The sequence below is a fragment of the Portunus trituberculatus genome, unplaced genomic scaffold (genome assembly GCF_017591435.1).
Source record: "Portunus trituberculatus isolate SZX2019 unplaced genomic scaffold, ASM1759143v1 PGA_scaffold_227__1_contigs__length_320803, whole genome shotgun sequence".
Classification (NCBI taxonomy): Eukaryota; Metazoa; Arthropoda; class Malacostraca; order Decapoda; family Portunidae; genus Portunus; species Portunus trituberculatus.
Window position 1 is genome coordinate 237,518 of NW_025541395.1, and position 20,157 is coordinate 257,674.

The 20,157-nt window shown below is 42.0% G+C and overlaps 1 protein-coding gene across 1 annotated transcript; it reads left to right on the top strand.

The window, feature by feature from the left end:
• The first annotated feature begins 12,689 nt into the window (after nucleotides 1-12,689).
• Nucleotides 12,690-14,741, top strand: LOC123500425. The gene is made up of 4 exons (XM_045249145.1): nucleotides 12,690-12,788; nucleotides 13,028-13,205; nucleotides 13,434-13,516; nucleotides 14,395-14,741. Exons 1-4 carry the CDS (start codon nucleotides 12,690-12,692, stop codon nucleotides 14,494-14,496), a joined length of 462 nt encoding a protein of 153 aa, XP_045105080.1. The 3' UTR covers nucleotides 14,497-14,741.
• The last annotated feature ends 5,416 nt before the right edge of the window (nucleotides 14,742-20,157 follow it).

A 20,157-nucleotide genomic window follows, 5' to 3' on the forward strand; every position in this document is an offset into this window, starting at 1 on the left:
ATATATATATATATATATATATATATATATATATATATATATATATATATATATATATATATATATATATATATATATATATATATATATATATATATATATATATATATATATATATATATATATATATATATATATATATATATATATATATATATATATATATATATATATATATATATATATATATATATATATATATATATATATATATATATATATATATATATATATATATATATATATATATATATATATATATATATATATATATATATATATATATATATATATATATATATATATATATATATATATATATATATATATATATATATATATATATATATATATATATATATATATATATATAAATAAATAAATAAATTGAAAAATAAATATATATATATATATATATATATATATATATATATATATATATATATATATATATATATATATATATATATATATATATATATATATATATATATATCCGTCTTTACAGCGGAGCTGTCTGCCATAGTCTTAGCTTTACAGATTATTTTTACTCTACCGGTTACGTCTTATACAATTTTTAGTGACTGTCGCAGTGCTCTTACTTGTCTCTCTTGCACTTTATCCTTTAACCCTTTTGTTTCATCAGCCCTAGAGTTGCTATATCTTCTAACACAACGAGGATATCGTGTTGGGTTCTGTTGGGTCCCTGGTCACGTTGGTGTTCCAGGGAATGAACACGCAGACCGCCTCGCTAAAGAGGCAGCAAGTCGCGCTCCATCTCCTTCCCCTGTTCCGTTTCTAGATGTATTTCATGCAATCCGTGTGGCGATTGCAGTAATTTGGCAGAGGAGATGGCTAACGGGGGTCACAACCTCGAAAATGGGAGAGATAATTACTTTCACACTCCCTCAGTGGACATACACTCATGTCCGGGATCGCCGTGCACAGACTTTATTGGCGCGACTTCGTATAGGTCACACGTACCTTACACAAAGGTACCTCCTGACCAGGGACCCTCAGACTTACTGTGATGACTGCTTGGTGCGGCACCTGTTGGTAGAGTGTTATATTATATCTCAAAGGTCCTTCGACCAGAATGCCTGACCAGAAGCCATGACGCTTTTATTTTTCTGGGGAGAAGCTGGCCTTCTCCGAAATCTGCGAATTTTATTTCATTTTATTATATGTATTTTAATATTTTATGTATTTTATTGTAGTTTTTTGTTTTTATTATCATTAATTTTATCGTTATTACGTGCTTTTATTTGTTTTACGGTTTGTTTTAAACCTGTTTTGTTTTTATTAATAGTTTGATGCGGCGCCATATGACCGCCGTTCCGGTGCCTACATCTAATTTCCCCCCTCCACACCTGTAGCAATGTTGTCGCAATGGAATATGATTATTACTGAAGCCATTGCCATCTTCACTACAATAGTTATTATTAGTATTGTTATTGTTTGTATTGTTGTTATTATTATTGTTGTTATTATCATTATTATTATTATTATTTCTAATATTGTTATTAGAGAGAGAGAGAGAGACCGACCCTACACATGGTGCTGTAAGGATAATAATGATATAATATTACTTGAATGCTTCAGAGGGAAAAGACGGCCCGGCCCGTGGCTGCTACTGGCTTGGCGGGCCTGCCAGCCGCCACACGCCTCCCTGGTCTCTAGCAGTGGTACAGTCCCTCTCCATTAAAGCGGTGTTCTCGTGAGGCACAGACGACAGATGCGTCACTCGTGTTTGTGACAGTTTCCGTCTCACATATTTTAAAACCACCACAAATAACAAGTAGTGCGGCTTGGAGAGTGTTCGTGCCATCCGAGTTCCTGTAGTGGAGGTGTTTCCATCAGTCCTTCATTGGGCAAGGCTCCCTTCCTGTTCCTGTGTGTGAAGGGCGCGGCGCGTTCACGTGTGCCGCGTGCTATCAGCACGGCAGGAGGCGCGTTCACCAGGAGAGAGATTATGAGTGTCTGACTTACGGTCACCGGCAGGACTTTTGTGCCATGGACCAAGGTTACTGGTGCTTTGCTTTCTTTTTCTGAAGATAAGGAAGCGGAGGGGAGGAGAGTTGCCGCCACACCCACCCGGGAGAAATACGAGGCAAGCAGCGGATGGGGACCAGCAGGTACTGGTGCTTCTCTCCCGCTCCTCACAACACCAGCGAACATTCAGAGAATCAGTTCACGGTGGCCACGCTTGCTGAGGTAGCGGGACTATCAACTCAGCAGACAAAAGTGGCCGCCAATGTCTGGAGAAGCGCTCTCCCTGCCCGGCTAGTGCTGTGAAGTGTAGTGCAGTGAGTGAGGTGTCAAAACAATATACTAACGAGAAAAAAGACGTTTAGAATAGTTCCTTGCCAACACAAGGAGCTTTATGTCTAAATCTCCTTCTGTACCTGATTTATTGTAAAATTTATAAGTGTAAGATAATGTTTAAATAAAAAGAGAGAGAGAGAGAGAGAGAGAGAGAGAGAGAGAGAGAGAGAGAGAGAGAATATTTGTTAGCGTGGAAATGTTTGCTTAGAGGAAGGAGTGTGTTCCTATCTTCAAGAACTTCTGTCCATTTTTTGCTAATCCTGCACTGTAATGTGGTGTCCGGCCAGCGATTAAAAGGAAGAGTGACGATATATTTTCGCACCATTAATTTGAAGTATTATTTTTGTGATGGATATAAAAGATTTACTGCCTCACCTTTCACTATCCTGATAATGGAGACTTGCATCACGTCACAATGCATGCATGCGCTGTCCTCGCCGAATTTTGGGGGCTTGCACACACACACACACACACACACACACACACACACACACACACACACACACACACACACACACACACACACACACATACACAAAGGGATGGAGAGTGATATAATACAAGTCATCCAGTGGAAAAAAAAAACAATTGAGAGGGAGTAACGTGCAGCCAAAGCAAATATTGCATTACACTATATACTGATGTCTTGTGTATACCACCCTGTTCATATTTTCCTCCCGGCAGCCACACGTTATTCTGGACATGAGTTGAGTGTGGCCAGCGTGAAGCAGTGCGTGGAGACGACCACCTCTCATGATGCACCGCGTCGTCAGAATTGATCAATGGTTCGGGTGGGAATAATATTCAATTGGCTCTGTTACAGCGCCACTTTCTTCAGCGCCGCATCAAACATTCACTGCTGTCGCTGCTGCATCATAAACTTGCCTGGAAAGTAAAAGTAAAAAGGGAAAGGTTCCAATAACCGATTCCTTCTTACATATTTTTTTTTTTTATTATATTCGCGTCACGTGGGGATATCAGCGGGAAATATTCCGAATGCAGAGTCGAAGAGGATGACTAGTTGAGGATGTGTTATGGCAACACTGTGGTGGTTGGAGGAGGAGGAAAGGAGAAGGAGAAGAAGAAGAAAAGGAGGAAGAGGAAGAGGAGGAGGAGGAGGAGGAGGAGGAGGAGGAGGAGGAGGAGGAGAAAGTGAAGAAGAAGAAGAGGAGAGGGATGAGGAGGAGTAGGAGGAGGAGGAGGAGCAAGAGGAAGGGTAGGAGGAGGAAGACGATGAAGATAAGGAGAAGGAGAAAGAATATGAAGAAGGGAAACAAGGCAAGATGAAAATAATGATCAATATCAACAGTAGACCATACTGTAGAAGAAAGGAAGCGAAGGGAAAAAGTGTTTGTCTGCCTGAAGAGGCGATTGTAAGGACGAGCGTTGGTGATGGCGGTGAAAATTAAGCAAGGAGGAGGAGGAGGAGGAAGAAGTAGATGGTACGAAACAAAGAGTAAGAGATGGAGGAGGGAGTGATGGTAATTTGGGTTAGAAGTATATGGTTTGGGTTAACAGGGTTTCGGTTACGTAAGGTGTTCCAAATTAAAATATTTATACGAAACAAGGTATAAAATAATCATAATATTACTAGTTTAATCAGTTAAAACCACGAAGTCACTGATTCGGTTCAGTGAGCAACAGTTTTAGATTAGGTTCGTATTCAGGCTCACCTGGTTCGAGGATTCGAGAGCGGAACCTTCACGGCAGCCAGGAAAGGTCGGAGTTAGTTGTTGCCGGACCCTCAGTGTGTACGAACAATACAAGAATTATAGCAAGAAATAAGGCAAGACGGGAGAAACAAGAACTTCCATACTTACCCACAAGTCACACCAACATACAAGTGGGCGAACAACAAGAGCTTCGCTTACCTAAGTTAAGTGCCCGTAGTTTTACCCCTGGCCAGAGGTAGGATAGGGTAACACTTAGGTCGGCGTTACGACGTGTGACGAACCAACAATTAAAGTAAGAAGTTTGAACTCTTGTGCTAGTGTTACATGTTGTTACAGGTGGAAATATGAAAACTAGGGAATAAGTTACACTGTCTCATTCCCTGTTTACAGTGAGTTCAAACGACGTAACAGAGTGGACACCCTCTACGCATTCCCAACGCGAAGATGGTGTTCCAGGCCCGAAGTCACTAGGTGTGGGAATCTTAGTCAAACGAAGGGCGACGGTGGGCAGTCGTGAGTATAATTTCCACAGCTTGGTCCTTCGAACCGGATCACGTCAATAACGTAGTTACGTATTACAAGTGTTCTCGTTACAGTCGCCCCTGAAGAGTTGAATCCTCACTTGAATATTTTTTTCACCGTATCTTGCCTTTACTTTAACGGTACCTTATCTTACGACAAGCAAATGAATATAAAGGAATCTGTAGCTATTGTGGGACACAGTTTAGTTCCACGTAATATAGGTTCGGTTGATGGAGCAACAATAAGGATCTTTCGGTCTCCTGGAGCTAAAGCTTCATCTTTTTCATTCAACAGATTATCAGAGGTGCTAACTTGGCCTCATGAGTTTACTATTCTTTTCCTTGGAGGGAATGATATATATGATGGTTGCGTTCCTCGTGACATCGCAAGCAATATTGAGACAGTAGTTGAGCAAATTCATGACTGTTGTCATTCCCACATTGCTGTAGTCTTGATAGAACATCGAGATCCACCTACGGGGAATAGATTCAATGTTACAAGCTCTCAGTACAACAAAGTGGCCAATAATATAAATAACAGACTTAAAAGGAAATACAAGAATAAGTCATATGTTCAGTTCCTTAGTGTTGGTGCCAAACCATTTCAGCGTGGTGTAGTGGACGGTGTTCATTTTGATGAGACGAAAGCTCATCTTCGTCGGAAATTCAGAAGAGTTATCCAGTATTTCATAAATAATTAGTCATCTTTAGCCGTCATGGATTTGACAAAGGCAAAACGATCTCTCAAGGCATTTAAAGGTCATCTTACTCGTGCCACTAACAACGCTGAAACTCTAGTTAAGCAAAGGACTTGGATGCGGTCGAGTTACAAGCCACTATTAAAACCCTAACGACTAGATGGGAGCAATATGAACAAGCTTCCACGACAGTAGAGGGACTTTTGCTTGAATCTGATGAAACCGAGGATGAGATTGAAGAACTACAAAAAGATTATTATGATCTACACAAAAACTATCAACATCATATAGCAAGAGTGAGACTCCTGGTAAACCAAGCCATCTCAACGAGCGGACAAGGATCAGGTGCTCAGAACACTGCTACTGTTACGTCCACTAAACCAAAACTTCCTACCATACAGTTACCTATATTTTCAGGTGAATTAACAGAATATGAGGCATTCATAGATCAGTTTGAAGCGCAAGTAGGCAGTAGATCTGACCTAGAACCAGTCACCAAACTGCAGTATCTAAAAACACAGTTAAAGGGCCGTGCATTTGACTTGGTCAAAGGTTACAGTTCGATATCGGCTAATTACCAGAGTGCCCTTGACACACTTAAAGAAACGTATGGAGACGAGGAGAAAATAAAACACTGCCTTCTCCAGAACATCGTGAACCTAGAACATCCCAGACACAACCGAGCCGATCTTGAGAAATTTAGAGTTAGTCTGCTGAATTTGACAAGAAGTTTGGCAAATAAGCATGACTACTCTAGCTGTGAGTGGATCATCGCTTCTCTCTTCCAACACAAGCTACACACTACCACAATAAGGCAGTTGTACTTGAAATATGAGAAAAATTTCTTTGATCTTCAAGAATTAAATGAAGGCATTAGAGATCTTATTTTACACATGGAGATTGAAACACAACACAAATCGAACAAGTCAACACGGGCAGAGGGACACAGTGTAACGTCAGATCGCCCAAAGTCAAATCAGATTGGAACATATTTTACAACTAACGCCCAAGGAAAGAAGATGAAGTCAACATTAGATGATAAATGTATATTCTGTGGCTTAGATCACAAGTCATCATTCTGCAGTAAGTACAGTTCAGGTAATGAAAGAATCCTGAGATTAAAGGAGCTTAGACTCTGTCATCGATGCATGGGCAAACACCATGTGAAGTTTTGCAATGTAAATTTGCAAGGATGCCGAAGATGCCAAAGGGGTAATCACCATACTGTATTATGTAAAACGTATGATAAATCTTACAATGCAGACGCCACTCAGACTAGCGGACTGAAGTCACAGCAAAGTGGTTCAGAGTCAGCTAATGTAAATCATGTCAATGTATCAACTACTTCTCAACCTTCCGGAGTAGCTCTTGCCATAGCTGAAGCCGCACTAGATGATGACAGAAGCAGAGTAAATCTTTTCTTTGACCAAGGCTCACAGAAGACCTTTATCACTAGAAGTATTGTGCAAAAAACGGGTATGTCCATTAAATCAACTAGAAAATTGACTGTGAAGGGATTCATGAGCAAGGAAACGACACAAGATTTCCAGATAGTGAAACCTGTGATCAGGATGGGTAACAGGAGGAAAAGAATTACAGCACTTGTGGTTGACGAGCTGCCTGAAACTATCTTGACTGCTGGTCTGACGAGTGTTACCAGATTACTGGCCAGTCAGAGGATTAAATTAGCCTCTCCGCTGGTACAAAATGATAAATTAGGACCTGTTGATATATTAATTGGAGCTGATCACTACTTTGACTTCATATCACACCATACAGTTAAAATGGGTGTCAATCTGTTACAATCCCCTGCTGGATACATTATCACAGGAAAAATACCTAGCAGCTACTGTTCTGCGGACAACTCAAACTCCACACAGGTTATAATACCTGAGTCAGTAATAGTAATGAAAATAACAAGTCATGTGAACCCTTTAGTTGATGTAGAAACACAACTGGAGGATGATCAGAACTCAGTTCATAAACTCTGGGATTTGGATGCCATAGGTATTAATCCCACCAAACCATCTCCAAATGACCAAATTTCTTATCAAGAATACCTGGACACCGTAAGGTATGATGGTGGGCAATACTGGGTTAGACTGCCCTGGAAGGTAGATAAACCTGAGCTGCCTAATAACTATAACAGATCCTTGGCACAAATGTATTCCATAGTGAAGGAACTTACGAAAAAGAACCAGGTAGAAACCTATCATGAGGTAATAACTGAACAACTGAAGTCAAAATTTATAGAGGAAGTTACAGATGCTCAACCTAGTGATAGAACTCACTATTTACCTCATCATGCAGTATACAAGGAGTCTAGTACTACGCCTTTAAGGATAGTCTTAAACTGTAGCGCCAGAGAAACTGCAGGAGCCCCTTCACTCAATGATTGTTTGATGACAGGACCGACATTAACTAAAAAGTTAGTGGATGTTCTGCTGTCCTATAGGACAAATAAGTTTGCTTACACGGCAGATATTTCCAAGGCATTCCTAAGGATTGGTTTAGAAAAAGACGATCGAGATTATACACGATTTCTTTGGTTATCAGATCCGAAAACCCTAAACAGTCCAGTTAAGACGTACAGATTTAGGTCTGTACTATTTGGAGCAACCAGCTCTCCATTTCTGTTGCAAGCTACCATTGATTATCACCTGAGAAATTCATCTAGTCCTATTAAGGAATTACTAGCATCAAACTTTTACGTGGACAATTTTCAAGGAACCATATCTGATGAAAATTCACTTCTTACCATATATAATGAGGCTAACAAAGAGTTACATTTAGCTAACATGCCTTTAAGGCAATGGACTACAAATAATTCAACATTACAAGAGAAAATAAAAGGATTTTCCTGACTATTCTGTGCCTCGCACGACGACAGTGTTAGGAATTCAGTGGAACCTAGAAGAGGATAATATAGCAGTAAAGCCTGTCAAATATTCAACACAAGATGCCTTGACAAAGAGAAATTTACTCGCCAAAGTGAGTAAACTCTTTGATCCCTTAGGATTATTTTCACCTGTTTCCATAAGGGGAAAAATGTTACTCCAAGAAGCCTGGAAATTACAGGTAGGATGGGATGACTCATTGCCAGATTCTTATGTAGAACAATGGAAATGTTTAGCAGGTGAATATGAACAATTACATACAATTAATTTTCCACGATCAGTAGCGAGTAACACGGGAACTTGTTCATTGCATATATTCTGTGACGCTTCACTTAAAGCATATGGTGCTGTTGCCTATATCATTACAGATAGGTCACTTCTACTCACGAGCAAAGCACGAGTCGCTCCGCTGAAAGGTAGAACCATACCACAGCTAGAGCTAACAGCTTTGGCAATTGGTAGTAGACTCGGTTCTTACATTCATCAAACACTGGATCAATTATGTATCACTGAAACAATGATTTGGTCAGATAACGAAGTAGCACTTCAGTGGATCAGAAATGATAATTCAAATCTGCCTTACGTTAAGAATCGAGTAGCAGAAATCCGCGAGTCTGGAAAGGATTTCACCTTCTTACATGTTGAAACCAAGTGCAACCCTGCCGATCTTCTCAGCAGAGGAGCTTCACTAAAACAGTTAACTAAGAACAGTCTCTGGTATCATGGCCCAGAATGGCTTACAGATAAACAGCAATGGCCAAAGCAAAAGTCATGCACTGTAGCTGGTGTTACCAGTAGTAGTGTCAAGGTTATGGTGGAAGACAGTGATCAAGGTAGTGTACTTGTAGATGCTGAAAAATATTCATCACTTGGGAAGTTACTAAGAGTAACTAACAATGTGTTAAAATTCATAAAAAGCATAATGACAAGGAGAGGATGGAACAAAAGAATTAACACCATGACTCCTACCACTTATTGGATACAAAGAGTACAAAGTGAAATTTACCATGGCGAACTAAAGGTACTGAGGTATTTATCTAGTAATGACAATAACAAATTACACCAATCTGAGTTGTCTAAAGAGACCCTCAGAGCAAAGAAAAATTAAACCCCCACTATGGAGTTGTCTACAAAGACCCCCACGGTTGGTGGCAACAAAAACAACAAACAGTCTATTTCTGAGCTGTCTACAAAGACCCTCGGATGTAGACTGATTAATCAGTTAGGGTTATTCCTTGATAAAGATATGTTAATAAGGTGTCAAGGGAGACTGCACAACAGCCCCTTAAGCTATGGTAGTAAACATCCCATTTTGTTGCCTAAAAATCATTGGTTTACGAACTTAGTTCTCTTAGATGCCCATCAGAACACATTGCACGGGGGGATAGCAGATACACTCATTCATATAAGGAAAGGTTTTTGGATACCCAAGGCAAGACAGATTATAAAATCCATGATAAGGAAATGTGTAATCTGTCGCCGGTATGATGCAAGACCGCTTCAGTACCCAGGACCTCCACCCTTGCCACGAGAACTTCAACAAACCAAGCCATTTAGAGTTGTGGGAGTGGATTATACTGGTCCTTTACAAATTACAAATCCAGGCAATGAGGATGGGAATCAGTCGATGAAAGTATATATATGCTTATTCACTTGTGCCACAACAAGAGCGGTTCATTTAGAACTGGTTACAGATATGACAGCTAACACATTTTTAAGAGCCTTTAGAAGATTTGCTGGAAGAAGATCTTGTCCTGAGTTAGTAATTTCTGACAACGGATCAAATTTTCGCGCATCTGAAGGTTTCCTAAGAAACTACCTTTGTCAAGATGAAGTAAAAGAGTTCTTCAAGACCCGAAGATGCGAATGGAAGTTCATCCCACCAGGAGCCCCGTGGCAAGGTGGCTTTTATGAAAGAATGGTTGGGATCGTGAAGAAGTGTCTTCGTAAAAGCTTGCATAACAAAAGAATAACCGTTGATGAACTCCGTACTTTATTAACAGAGATTGAAGCCAGGATAAATAACCGCCCTCTTACATACGTTCAAGAGTCTCTTGATGAACCTGAAGCTTTAACGCCTAATCACTTACTCCATGGAGCTCTCATAGAAGCAATACCACCTATCATAACCAGAGAGTACCAAGCTGATCCAGATTTTTCTCTCAGTATGAAAATGCCAGGTATGAAGGAGTTAACTTCGCGGTTCCATCAGCTCAACAAAATCTTAAAGCAGTGGAATCGAATTTGGCAACAAGATTACTTAACTTCTCTCAGAGAACATCATTACGGTGGTGGCACAGCTTCAGTAGAGTGCCGAATACAACCTGGGGATATTGTTCTCATAGATTGTGATGGCCCACGGACGTCATGGCCATTAGGAAGGATTGTTTCATTACTTCCTGATAAGAATGGTACAGTCAGAGTCATCAAGGTTCTGTCAAAAGGGAATGTTACTCTTAGAACAATTGAGAAGTTGATTCCATTAGAAATAAGTAGTGACATGCCAGAGGATAAGACTATAAACACTCCGACAGAGCGGCGACCCAAACGCCAAGCTGCATTAAAAGCACGGGCTCAGTGGCATGACTCCAGTCATCACACCAAGACAGAAGTGGAGGATTAGGATGTACATAAAAAAATGCAACCACTTCTGTTGGCAAGAAATTGAGAACATTGAACATGTTCAATTAAATTTCAGGGCCCCCCAGGATGTGGGAATTTGTCCCACAGTGATAATTCTCAATGATTTATACTGGTGTATGTACATACTTTATTTGCTTTTGGGTTAGAAGTATATGGTTTGGGTTAACAGGGTTTCGGTTACGTAACAAATTAAAATATTTATACGAAACAAGGTATAAAATAATCATAATATTACTAGTTGAATCAGTTAAAACCACGAAGTCACTGATTCGGTTCAGTGAGCAACAGTTTTAGATTAGGTTCGTATTCAGGCTCACCTGGTTCGAGGATTCGAGAGCGGAACCTTCACGGCAGCCAGGAAAGGTCGGGTTAGTTGCCGGACCCTCAGTGTGTACGAACATTACAAGAATTATAGCAAGAAATAAGGCAAGACGGGAGAAACAAGAACTTCCATACTTACCCACAAGTCACACCAACATACAAGTGGGCCACAAGTCACACCAACATACAAGTGGGCGAACGACAAGAGCTTCGCTTACCTAAGTTAAGTGCCCGTAGTTTTACCCCTGGCCAGAGGTAGGATAGGGTAACACTTAGGTCGGCGTTACGACGTGTGACGAACCAACAATTAAAGTAAGAAGTTTGAACTCTTGTACTAGTGTTACATGTTGTTACAGGTGTCGAAATACGGAAACTAGGGAATAAGTTACACTGTCTCATTCCCTGTTTACAGTGAGTTCAAGCGACTTAACAGAGTGGACACCCTCTACGCATTCCCAAAGTGAAGATGGTGTTCCAGGCCCAAAGTCACTAGGTGTGGGAATTTTAGTCAAACGAAGGGCGACGGTGGGCAGTCGTGAGTAAAATTCCACAACTAAATACTTTACAAAAACTTTTGGGATGTAATCCATGTCACCGTCTGAAATATTATGTGACTGGAGAAATTCATTTTTAAAGCCATGGCCGGCGAGGGGCAGAGATGCTACATGTTCATAAGCTAAACGGGCTTCATCACATGACATAAACGTCACATAGCAGCAGTTAGAAAGAAAGTCTTTATCATATCCAGTCGAATGCGAACAACCGTACCATACGCCTTCATTGTAAAAAAAATATGGGGTAAGATAAGGGTAAATTTCTATGAGGCCAAGGTAAACTTGGTGAAATAGGTAAATTGGGTGTATAATTTACGTTTTCCCCATACGTTACCCTTTCTTTAAGGGTAAATCTTTTTCATAATAAACCCTTTGTAAATTACCTTTTCATTTCCACATTAATTTTCAATGCACCATTTATTTAGGTGTTCTTTTCTTTGTAAAACAGGGTTTACGTCATAAATATGACATACAAATTGATAATTCCGCAAATTTACATATGTTTCTTAAGAAAAATGAAGCAGTTATTTAATAAAACAAGTTGGTGGCATATATATATATATATATATATATATATATATATATATATATATATATATATATATATATATATATATATATATATATATATATATAATTTTCGTGTTTATGCGTCGCGGATTCCGCTGCGCGCGTGTCGACCGGCTCTGTGAGGAAGAAGACGCCCGCCAAACCCTGAAATCACGAAGCTCCCGCCTTCCCGGCACGTGTTGGACGTTGTCAGCCCCTTGTGAAGACTTATACCGCTACACATCGCCCCTGCTCTTTTTGTAAGTACCCTCTTGTGTTTTCTGGGTGCCCATGCTGTGCTAGGAAACGTTGGCTGTTATATATGTAGCTTGAAAAACGCATTCAGCATAAAAAAAAAAAAAACTAGTGAAATAGACAGCAGTTGTGTAACGGACGCGAATTTACCAAGCCTGGTAGGGTTTCGTCCAGGTTACTCTTGAAAATCACTCATGGCTTCCTTATTTCAGAAGCTGTCATCAAGATTCACCTAAATATTCTGCAGGAGACGATGAGGAAAAGTAGTCCGGACTTCCAGCTGTGCCAGCGGAAAATGGAGAGAACATACCTCGTACAGACAACGGAGGAGATACAACCCGGAGGTTTCGGTGTCAGAAATTCTTGAGGAATTTCCAACATTACGGCACAGGAACTTTGTAAGTTCTTTATGCTTTTATTTTTTTTTTCCCCCACACAATATTCATTTCAATTTTATTGTGAAGCTGACCAGTGACCAATTAACCATTTTACAAAACATGTAAAACATAGAAGTCACATCTATGAATTGATGCAAGAAATATATAATCAGATTTATTACGTGTGTTATTAAGAAGTCTTTGGTCTTTGCAGCTGTCAATTGAGGCCAAGAATGAAGATATTGGTACCCCAGATGAAATGTGGGATAAACTACATACTTCCCTCATTCATCTAATGAAATTCACCAAGCAACGGTGCAAAAATTTCAACAAGTTTTACAGCAGGTGCATGGAAAACCTGAACAACACTCTGAATGGAGAAGAGAGGAAAGGTAATGGAGGGATGTAGAAGTGGCATGTATATATAATTCACATAATGTATATATATATATATATATATATATATATATATATATATATATATATATATATATATATATATATATATATATATATATATATATATATATATATATATATATATATATATATATATATATATATATATATATATATATAATTACTTTTCCATTATATTTATGGTTGCATATATATTTCAGAACATGGATTATTGTTTGCTGTCCAGATGATTCCATCACTCTTCAGAGAGGATGAGGAAATGGTGATCGTGGACAACATTGAAGTATGTTTTATTTCTTTTACCTTGATATATTTTTTTTCCATGTATAAAATTATGACTAGGATAGTGTGAGGGGAGCTTAGAGACCCAGGGCAGTATTTATTTTTTTTGTGTTCATTGTGTGACTGATCTTTGCATACTTCGGACAAACTAGTATTCCAAATGCTCATGATTTGTTCTGTGGAGGTGATTGTCTCAGGCATGGAAGCATTCATTCCTCATTATTTCTCTACTTTTAAAGCTCGTAAACCTTGGTTTAACTCAGTCTGCTCTCGTGATGTCCATGATAGAGAGGCAGCTTTCAGACGGTACCACAGCCATCCATCTCCATGATGTTCACAATCTTTTTATTACTACATCTTATGTTTGGGGTGGTTCCACACCCACAGCTCTCCTTTCGTCTCATCAACAATCCTCCTCTAACTGACTGTCTTCAATCTCTCTATTCCTGCCGCAGTGTTGCATCTTTAGCTATCTTTTATCGCTATTTTCATGGTTACTGCTTTTTTGAACTTGCTTAATGCGTGCATCCTCCCCTCCTGTGGCCTCGCTGCACTAGACTCTTTGCTTCCTCTCATTGCTTCTCTGCCCAACTCCCTAATGCAAGAGTTAACCAGTATCTTCACTCCATCATCCCTTTCACTGGTAAATTCTGAAACTCTCTACCTATGTCTGTATTTCCATCTCCTTACGACTTAAGATCTTTCATGAAAGGGACACCAAGACACCAGCTCTGCTAATTGGATTTTCCTTGGACTTTCGCTTTCTGCAGGGTATGGGCATAGCAGCAGGATTTTTCTTTCATTTTTATTTCTCCCTTGGCCACACCCTTGTTACGTAAAAAAAGTATACATACTAATAACATTTTTTACATTCCCCAGATGATCAAGTCTCCATCACCTACGTCGGTGGCACAGAAGGACGGACATTCAGGTGTTCATCAACGGGGAGCCCATCTTTGTGACAAAGATCACAAAATTTAGTGCAGGATTTGAAGCCCTTTTTCATTGTTTTTGGGTGTTTGGGCTCCAGTACCCAAAAAAAAAAAATAATAATAATGTTTTGGGAAAAAGTAATTTTCAAAGGAAGCCCAAAGGTTCCAGGAACCGTAATGTCGTGGGCCAAAAAAATTGCAGTTGTGTAAGCTTACACTATCATCATCATCATCCTTATATGTTTACTCAATATTATTTTGTAATCCCTTTCCAAAAGGGTAAACTGTGTGCAATTTACCCATTAAAGAGTGTGCTATTTGGGACACTAGATTTACCCTTTTTCTTGCCTTTACTTTACCCATTTTTTTCAAACAGTGATGAGAAGTGAGTGCAAGGCATGATAGGAAAATGATGGATTAATATTTACCATTACAAGAGAGTCATATGCAGCAGATATGCATCCCTCAAAAGAACTTCCAGAACAGGAGACTGCTGTTGGAGGCCCTTATGGAGGGGAATCCTCCTCCTTACTCAGACCTGAAGATGACGTCTCGTGGGCCAGGTCAGCCACCTCACGAGAACCTGAATGTTTTTTTTGTGTGTTTTCTCATAAAAAAAACAGCTACACAAAAAAGTTGGCTCCAGGGGCAAGGGAAACCACCTACTGGGACTGCAATGGGAGGCAGCGCTGGCTGCCGTGGACGGGGTACCTCGTCCCCATGCGGACCAGTCGTTTAAAAAGGCCCCACATGATACGAATGTTTGTCCACGACAGAGCTGGTCCACTGGCAGCCTACGTAGGAACCATTTAGTCTGGCCCCTCACTGGCGACCTTACTAGCATGGGTAGCCTTCTCCCCCTAGAAAGGGCAGAGCAGGGGCCTAAGCCCCCTATAGCCTCGCTCGCCAGGTCACAGGGGCACGCAAGCCCCCACCACGACAAGGCGGTTCCCATCTGGGGGGGGGAGGCTCTACCGATCACAATCTCATTTCTATATTTCTAATTCCTTTTCAGGATACCCAAAAGCGGAGGTGCCTCTGGAGTTTTTCCTCTGCCTTTTGTGGTACCTGAGGAGGTATTATTCTGATTTTTCCTGGAGCGATTACTGTTTCCGTGTCAGAGACCCATCTCTGTGTGCTGAATGGATAACATAAGTGTTAATGTCTGGCATGGAGGCGTACATTCGTCATTCTTTTTCTCAACCTAAATCTTGTAAAGTAGCGCAGGGAAGGAAAGAGGAAGGTGTGAAGAGAGGGACACAGCAAGGGACGCCCTGCCACGTATTGCTGGGTGGCGGTGAAGGGCGGTGGGACGGTGTCTCCTCCACAACACACCGGCGGTCGGCGGATGCAAGTGTTGTAGTAGAGAAGGGTGGAGAGCATGCGTAGAGGGCGCATCGCCAGGTGGAGAGGGAGGGAAATTAATTTTAAATTATCAGTTCTGTACTCCTCCTCTTCCTCATCCTCTTCTCTTTGTTTCGTTTTCCCTTTTCTTTGCTTTGTATATTTTTTCTCTTACCTAGTTCTTTCCATCTCTCAATTTTCTACTGCCTTGTTAAAAGTTTATCTTATTATTCCAATCACACGAACACACACGCTTGGCCGCACACACACACACACACACACACACACACACACACACACACACACACACACACACACACACACACACACACACACATGACATTAAAGTGGTGGGTCACTTAGCACGCCTGGTCCAGTGGTGGAAGGCTTTTCATGATGCGCTTGGTGGGCAACAGTGTGAGCGGCAGGTGGCACTACCACCACCATCACCACTATCATCACCCCCGCCACCACCAGGCAGGCAGGCTCTGTGTGCCACTGTGCGCCGTGCTCGCCTGCCATTGTTTTTGTCAACCAGGAATGTGACGACGATTGTCTTTGTTGGTAATTCCATAATGTGCAAGATTCGCTGTGTCTCAAGTAACTGAATTATGAATTGGAATGGATGTGAAGAGCGCTGCGGTCACGGCTCTTGTACTGGAAAACATTAGTACATTGTTTAAGAGGTATTCTGTTTAAGTATTTTCTTTGAACAACCCTACACTCTGAAACTGACAAGCCCACCTCTACCACCGCCACCACCACCGCCACAACCACCACCACCACCACCACCACCACCACCGCCACTACCACTACCACCACCACCGCCACCACCACCACCACCACCACCACCACCACCGCCACTACCACCACCACCACCACCACCATCACCACCGCCACCACCACCGCCAAGTGCTCTTACTTCTCTCTCTTGCCCTATATCATTAAACCCTTTGGTTGTGTCAGCCCTGGAGTGGCTATATCTTATAACACAACGAGTATATCGTGTTGGGTTCTGTTGGGTCCCTGGTCACGTAGGGGTTCCAGGGAATGAACACGCAGATCGCCTCGCTAAAGAGGCAGCAAGTCGCGCTCCATCTCCTGCCCTTGTTCCGTTTCGAGATGTATTTGGCAGAGGAGATAGCTAAGGGGGTTCGCAACGTCGAAAATGGGAGAGATCACTACTTCCACTATCCCTCAGTGGACATACTCCCATGTCCGGGATCGCTGTGCACAGACTTTATTGGCGCGACTGCGCATAGGTCACACGTACCTCACACAAAGGTACCTGATGACCAGGGACCCACAACCTTATTGTGATGACTGCTTGGTGCCGCTCACTGTACGGCACCTTCTTGTAGAGTGCCCTAGTTTGATTAATGAGTTACGACACCACTACCTCTACTGCTGTCGCGGTAGAAATAGCGGTGTCTATTATATCTCAAAGGTCCTTGGACCAGAGTGTCTGGCCCCGGGCCATGACGTCTTTAGGTTTTTGGGAGAAGCTGGGCTTCTCCCAAAGCTTTGAATTTTATTCTTATTTTATTTTGCATTTTAATATTTTATTTCGTTTTATTGTCTTTTTAAGTTTTTAAATATTGTATTGCTTTTAACTGTTTGTATATAGTTTTTTATAACTACTCTGCCATTTTAATTTTTGAAGCGGCGCCATATGGCCTTAGCCGTTGCGGCTAAGGCCACTACCACCACCACCACCACCATCACCAGTGTCACTACCACCACCGCCACTACCACCACCACCACCACCACTACCGCTTCTAGTCCTCCTCATCCTCCATCACCAGTCTGCTTCACCTCACATCAAATTAGCTTCTGTTGTATTCCATGTCTGGGAACCTCCACTTGGCTCCCCTTCAGCCCCCCCCCCCTGTCTCTCCCTCTCTCTCTCTCTCTCTCTCTCTCTCTCTCTCTCTCTCTCTCTCTCTCTCTCTCTCTCTGGATAATAGAGTGGTTAATGAGCACCACCGTGATTGATAGTTGAACAATGTTTGTTTTGTTTGTGGCGGAAACTGTTTCTTTTTAGGTGCGTGGAACTCACGAGAACAGTCACATCAGTCTGTTGGGTCAAGACTCTGGCTGCTGTTGAGCAAATATTATGGCGGCCAGGTGTCTTGGAGGAGTAGGTGTGTGGGTGGATCCGCGCGTGTTTATTTACCGATATGAAGTTTTGAGAAGTAATGGTTGTCACCAGGTGGCAGCACAGTTCGTGTCCCGATCGCTCTCATAGTGGTAATATAAAACGTACCTGCAGTGTCATTCTATAAACACAGATATGCAATAAGTCGGTATAAAGTGTTTTCTACATAATTCCTTCTAAGTAGTAACACAGGCAAAATCAAACCCTATTTATTATCAGATGTATATAAGTTGATTTTCTCGTGAATTGGCATTGAGGCTTATATGATCATCTCCACATTCCTTGATCGGAAGTGTATTAATCCAGTCCACAGTAAACATGAAGACATGTCTGTGTCACTCAAAAGTCCAAATCACACAGATCAACTTTCTAGTATGTGGTGTTACGTTCACCGGTTAAACGGGTAAGATTCGCATCGGGGAGCCGGTGAACAATAACAAAAAAAAAAAAACACTGCATGTTCAACTAGTGAGGAAATGCAAAGGGGCACTTTAAAAAGCTTTAAAAAACTTTAATAACACATAATGAAACTGACACACAGATATAACATGAAACACAGATATATAACATGAAACAGGAAAATGACATACACATATACATATAACACAGTAATAAATACAACAATAAAGAACCCAACTTAATACCTAACAATAATCCTAATCCTATATAGAGGCAATGTGGAAAACACGGGACGAGGGGAAGTGATACTTATGCGGTGTCGCAGTGGTGAAGTGCTGGGTGATGGTTGATCCCACGGTAGACCCAAGAGGCGTTGTGTTCACTGGTTGAGGCCTGGACCTCAACTTGACTTCCAGAAAGCCAAGAGCTGGCTTAACACTTCCGGTTGAGTCGAATGGGGCCGCGTGAATCCAACTTCGGGACAGTAGCGGGGCTTCATGAAACGGTGACGTGGAGGGTTCATGAGACGGTGGCGTGGAAGGTTCACGAGACGGTGACGTGGAAGGGAGGCGGAGAGGTGGCGAACGAGGTAACAAGCGGAGGAGGTGATGGTAGTGGAGTATGTTACGGGCGGGCCGTAACATTTCCTCCCCCCTAAGACCTCCGTAATGGGCTCATGAAGGAGGTGAGACGGGAGATCTTGATAAGGCGTCGGCGATGATGTTGTCCACCCCCTTGATATGGTGGACTTCAAGTTGAAGGGTTGAGTTAACAAGGCCCACCTAAGAATGCGTTGGTTTCGGTTCTTCATGGCGTGAAGGAAGGCCAGAGGATTGTGATCGGTGAAGACCTTCGTAGTTTGAGGACCAGGATGAAGGTAGCACTCAAAACGTTGGAGCGCCAGGACGAGTGCCAGAGCCTCCTTCTCGATGGTGGAGTAGTTGAGTTGATGTTTCTTCAGCTTGGCGGAGTGATAGGCGATGGGATGGAGGATGCCGCTTGTGGGGTCCGTTTGTAGTAGGACAGCACCCACTCCAACTCCACTCGCGTCCACTTGTAGATGGAAGGGGCGGGAGTGATCTGGCGTCCAGACCACTGGTTCCGAGGAGAGGAACGCCTTGAGGTGTTGGAAGGCTTGGTCACAGGTCGGGGTCCAGTGGGGGGACGGAAGTGCTGATAAGGTCCGTCAGGGGCGGCCAGGGTGGAGAAGTTCCTACAGAATCGTCTGTAGAAACCAGCCATCCCCAAGAACCTCATGAGAGCTTTCCTGGTGGTAGGGACAGGGAAGCCAAGGATGGCCTCCACGTTAGCTCTCTTGGGGCGAACCTTGCCGTTCCCCACCACATGTCCCAGGTAGACCACCGTAGACTTCCCGAAGGTGGACTTGGCCAGGTTGATTGTAAGCCCGGCTTCCTGCAACCGACCCATCAGCCTCCGAAGACGGGTCAGATGTGTCACCCAGTCGTCCGAAGTCACCACCAGGTCGTCCAGATATGCAGCTGTTCCCTCCAAGTCTTGGGTGATGTAATTTATAGCCCTCTGGAAGGTGGCGGGAGCATTAGACAAGCCGAAGGGCATCACTGTGTATTGGTATAGCCCAAAGGGGGTGATGAAGGCGGATAATATTCGGGCCTCGTCCGAGAGGGGAATCTGGTAGTAAGTCTATAGTGGTTACAAATTTGGCTACTGCTATACTATCTATAAGGTCCTCTATCAAGGGCAATGGGTAGGAGTCTGGTACCGTCACTTTATTTAATTTCCTGTAGTCGGTGCAAAATCGACTACTACCATCTGGCTTAGATGTTAAAA

What these genes read in the sequence shown, in the direction of transcription:
- LOC123500425 (XM_045249145.1), top strand. Translation starts at nt 12,690, where the DNA reads ATGAGGAAAAGTAGTCCGGACTTCCAGCTGTGCCAGCGGAAAATGGAG. An exon ending in TACAACCCGGAGGTTTCGGT is followed by an intron (nt 12,789 to 13,027) that starts GTCAGAAATTCT and finishes TGGTCTTTGCAG; the next exon opens with CTGTCAATTGAGGCCAAGAA. An exon ending in GAATGGAGAAGAGAGGAAAG is followed by an intron (nt 13,206 to 13,433) that starts GTAATGGAGGGA and finishes TATATATTTCAG; the next exon opens with AACATGGATTATTGTTTGCT.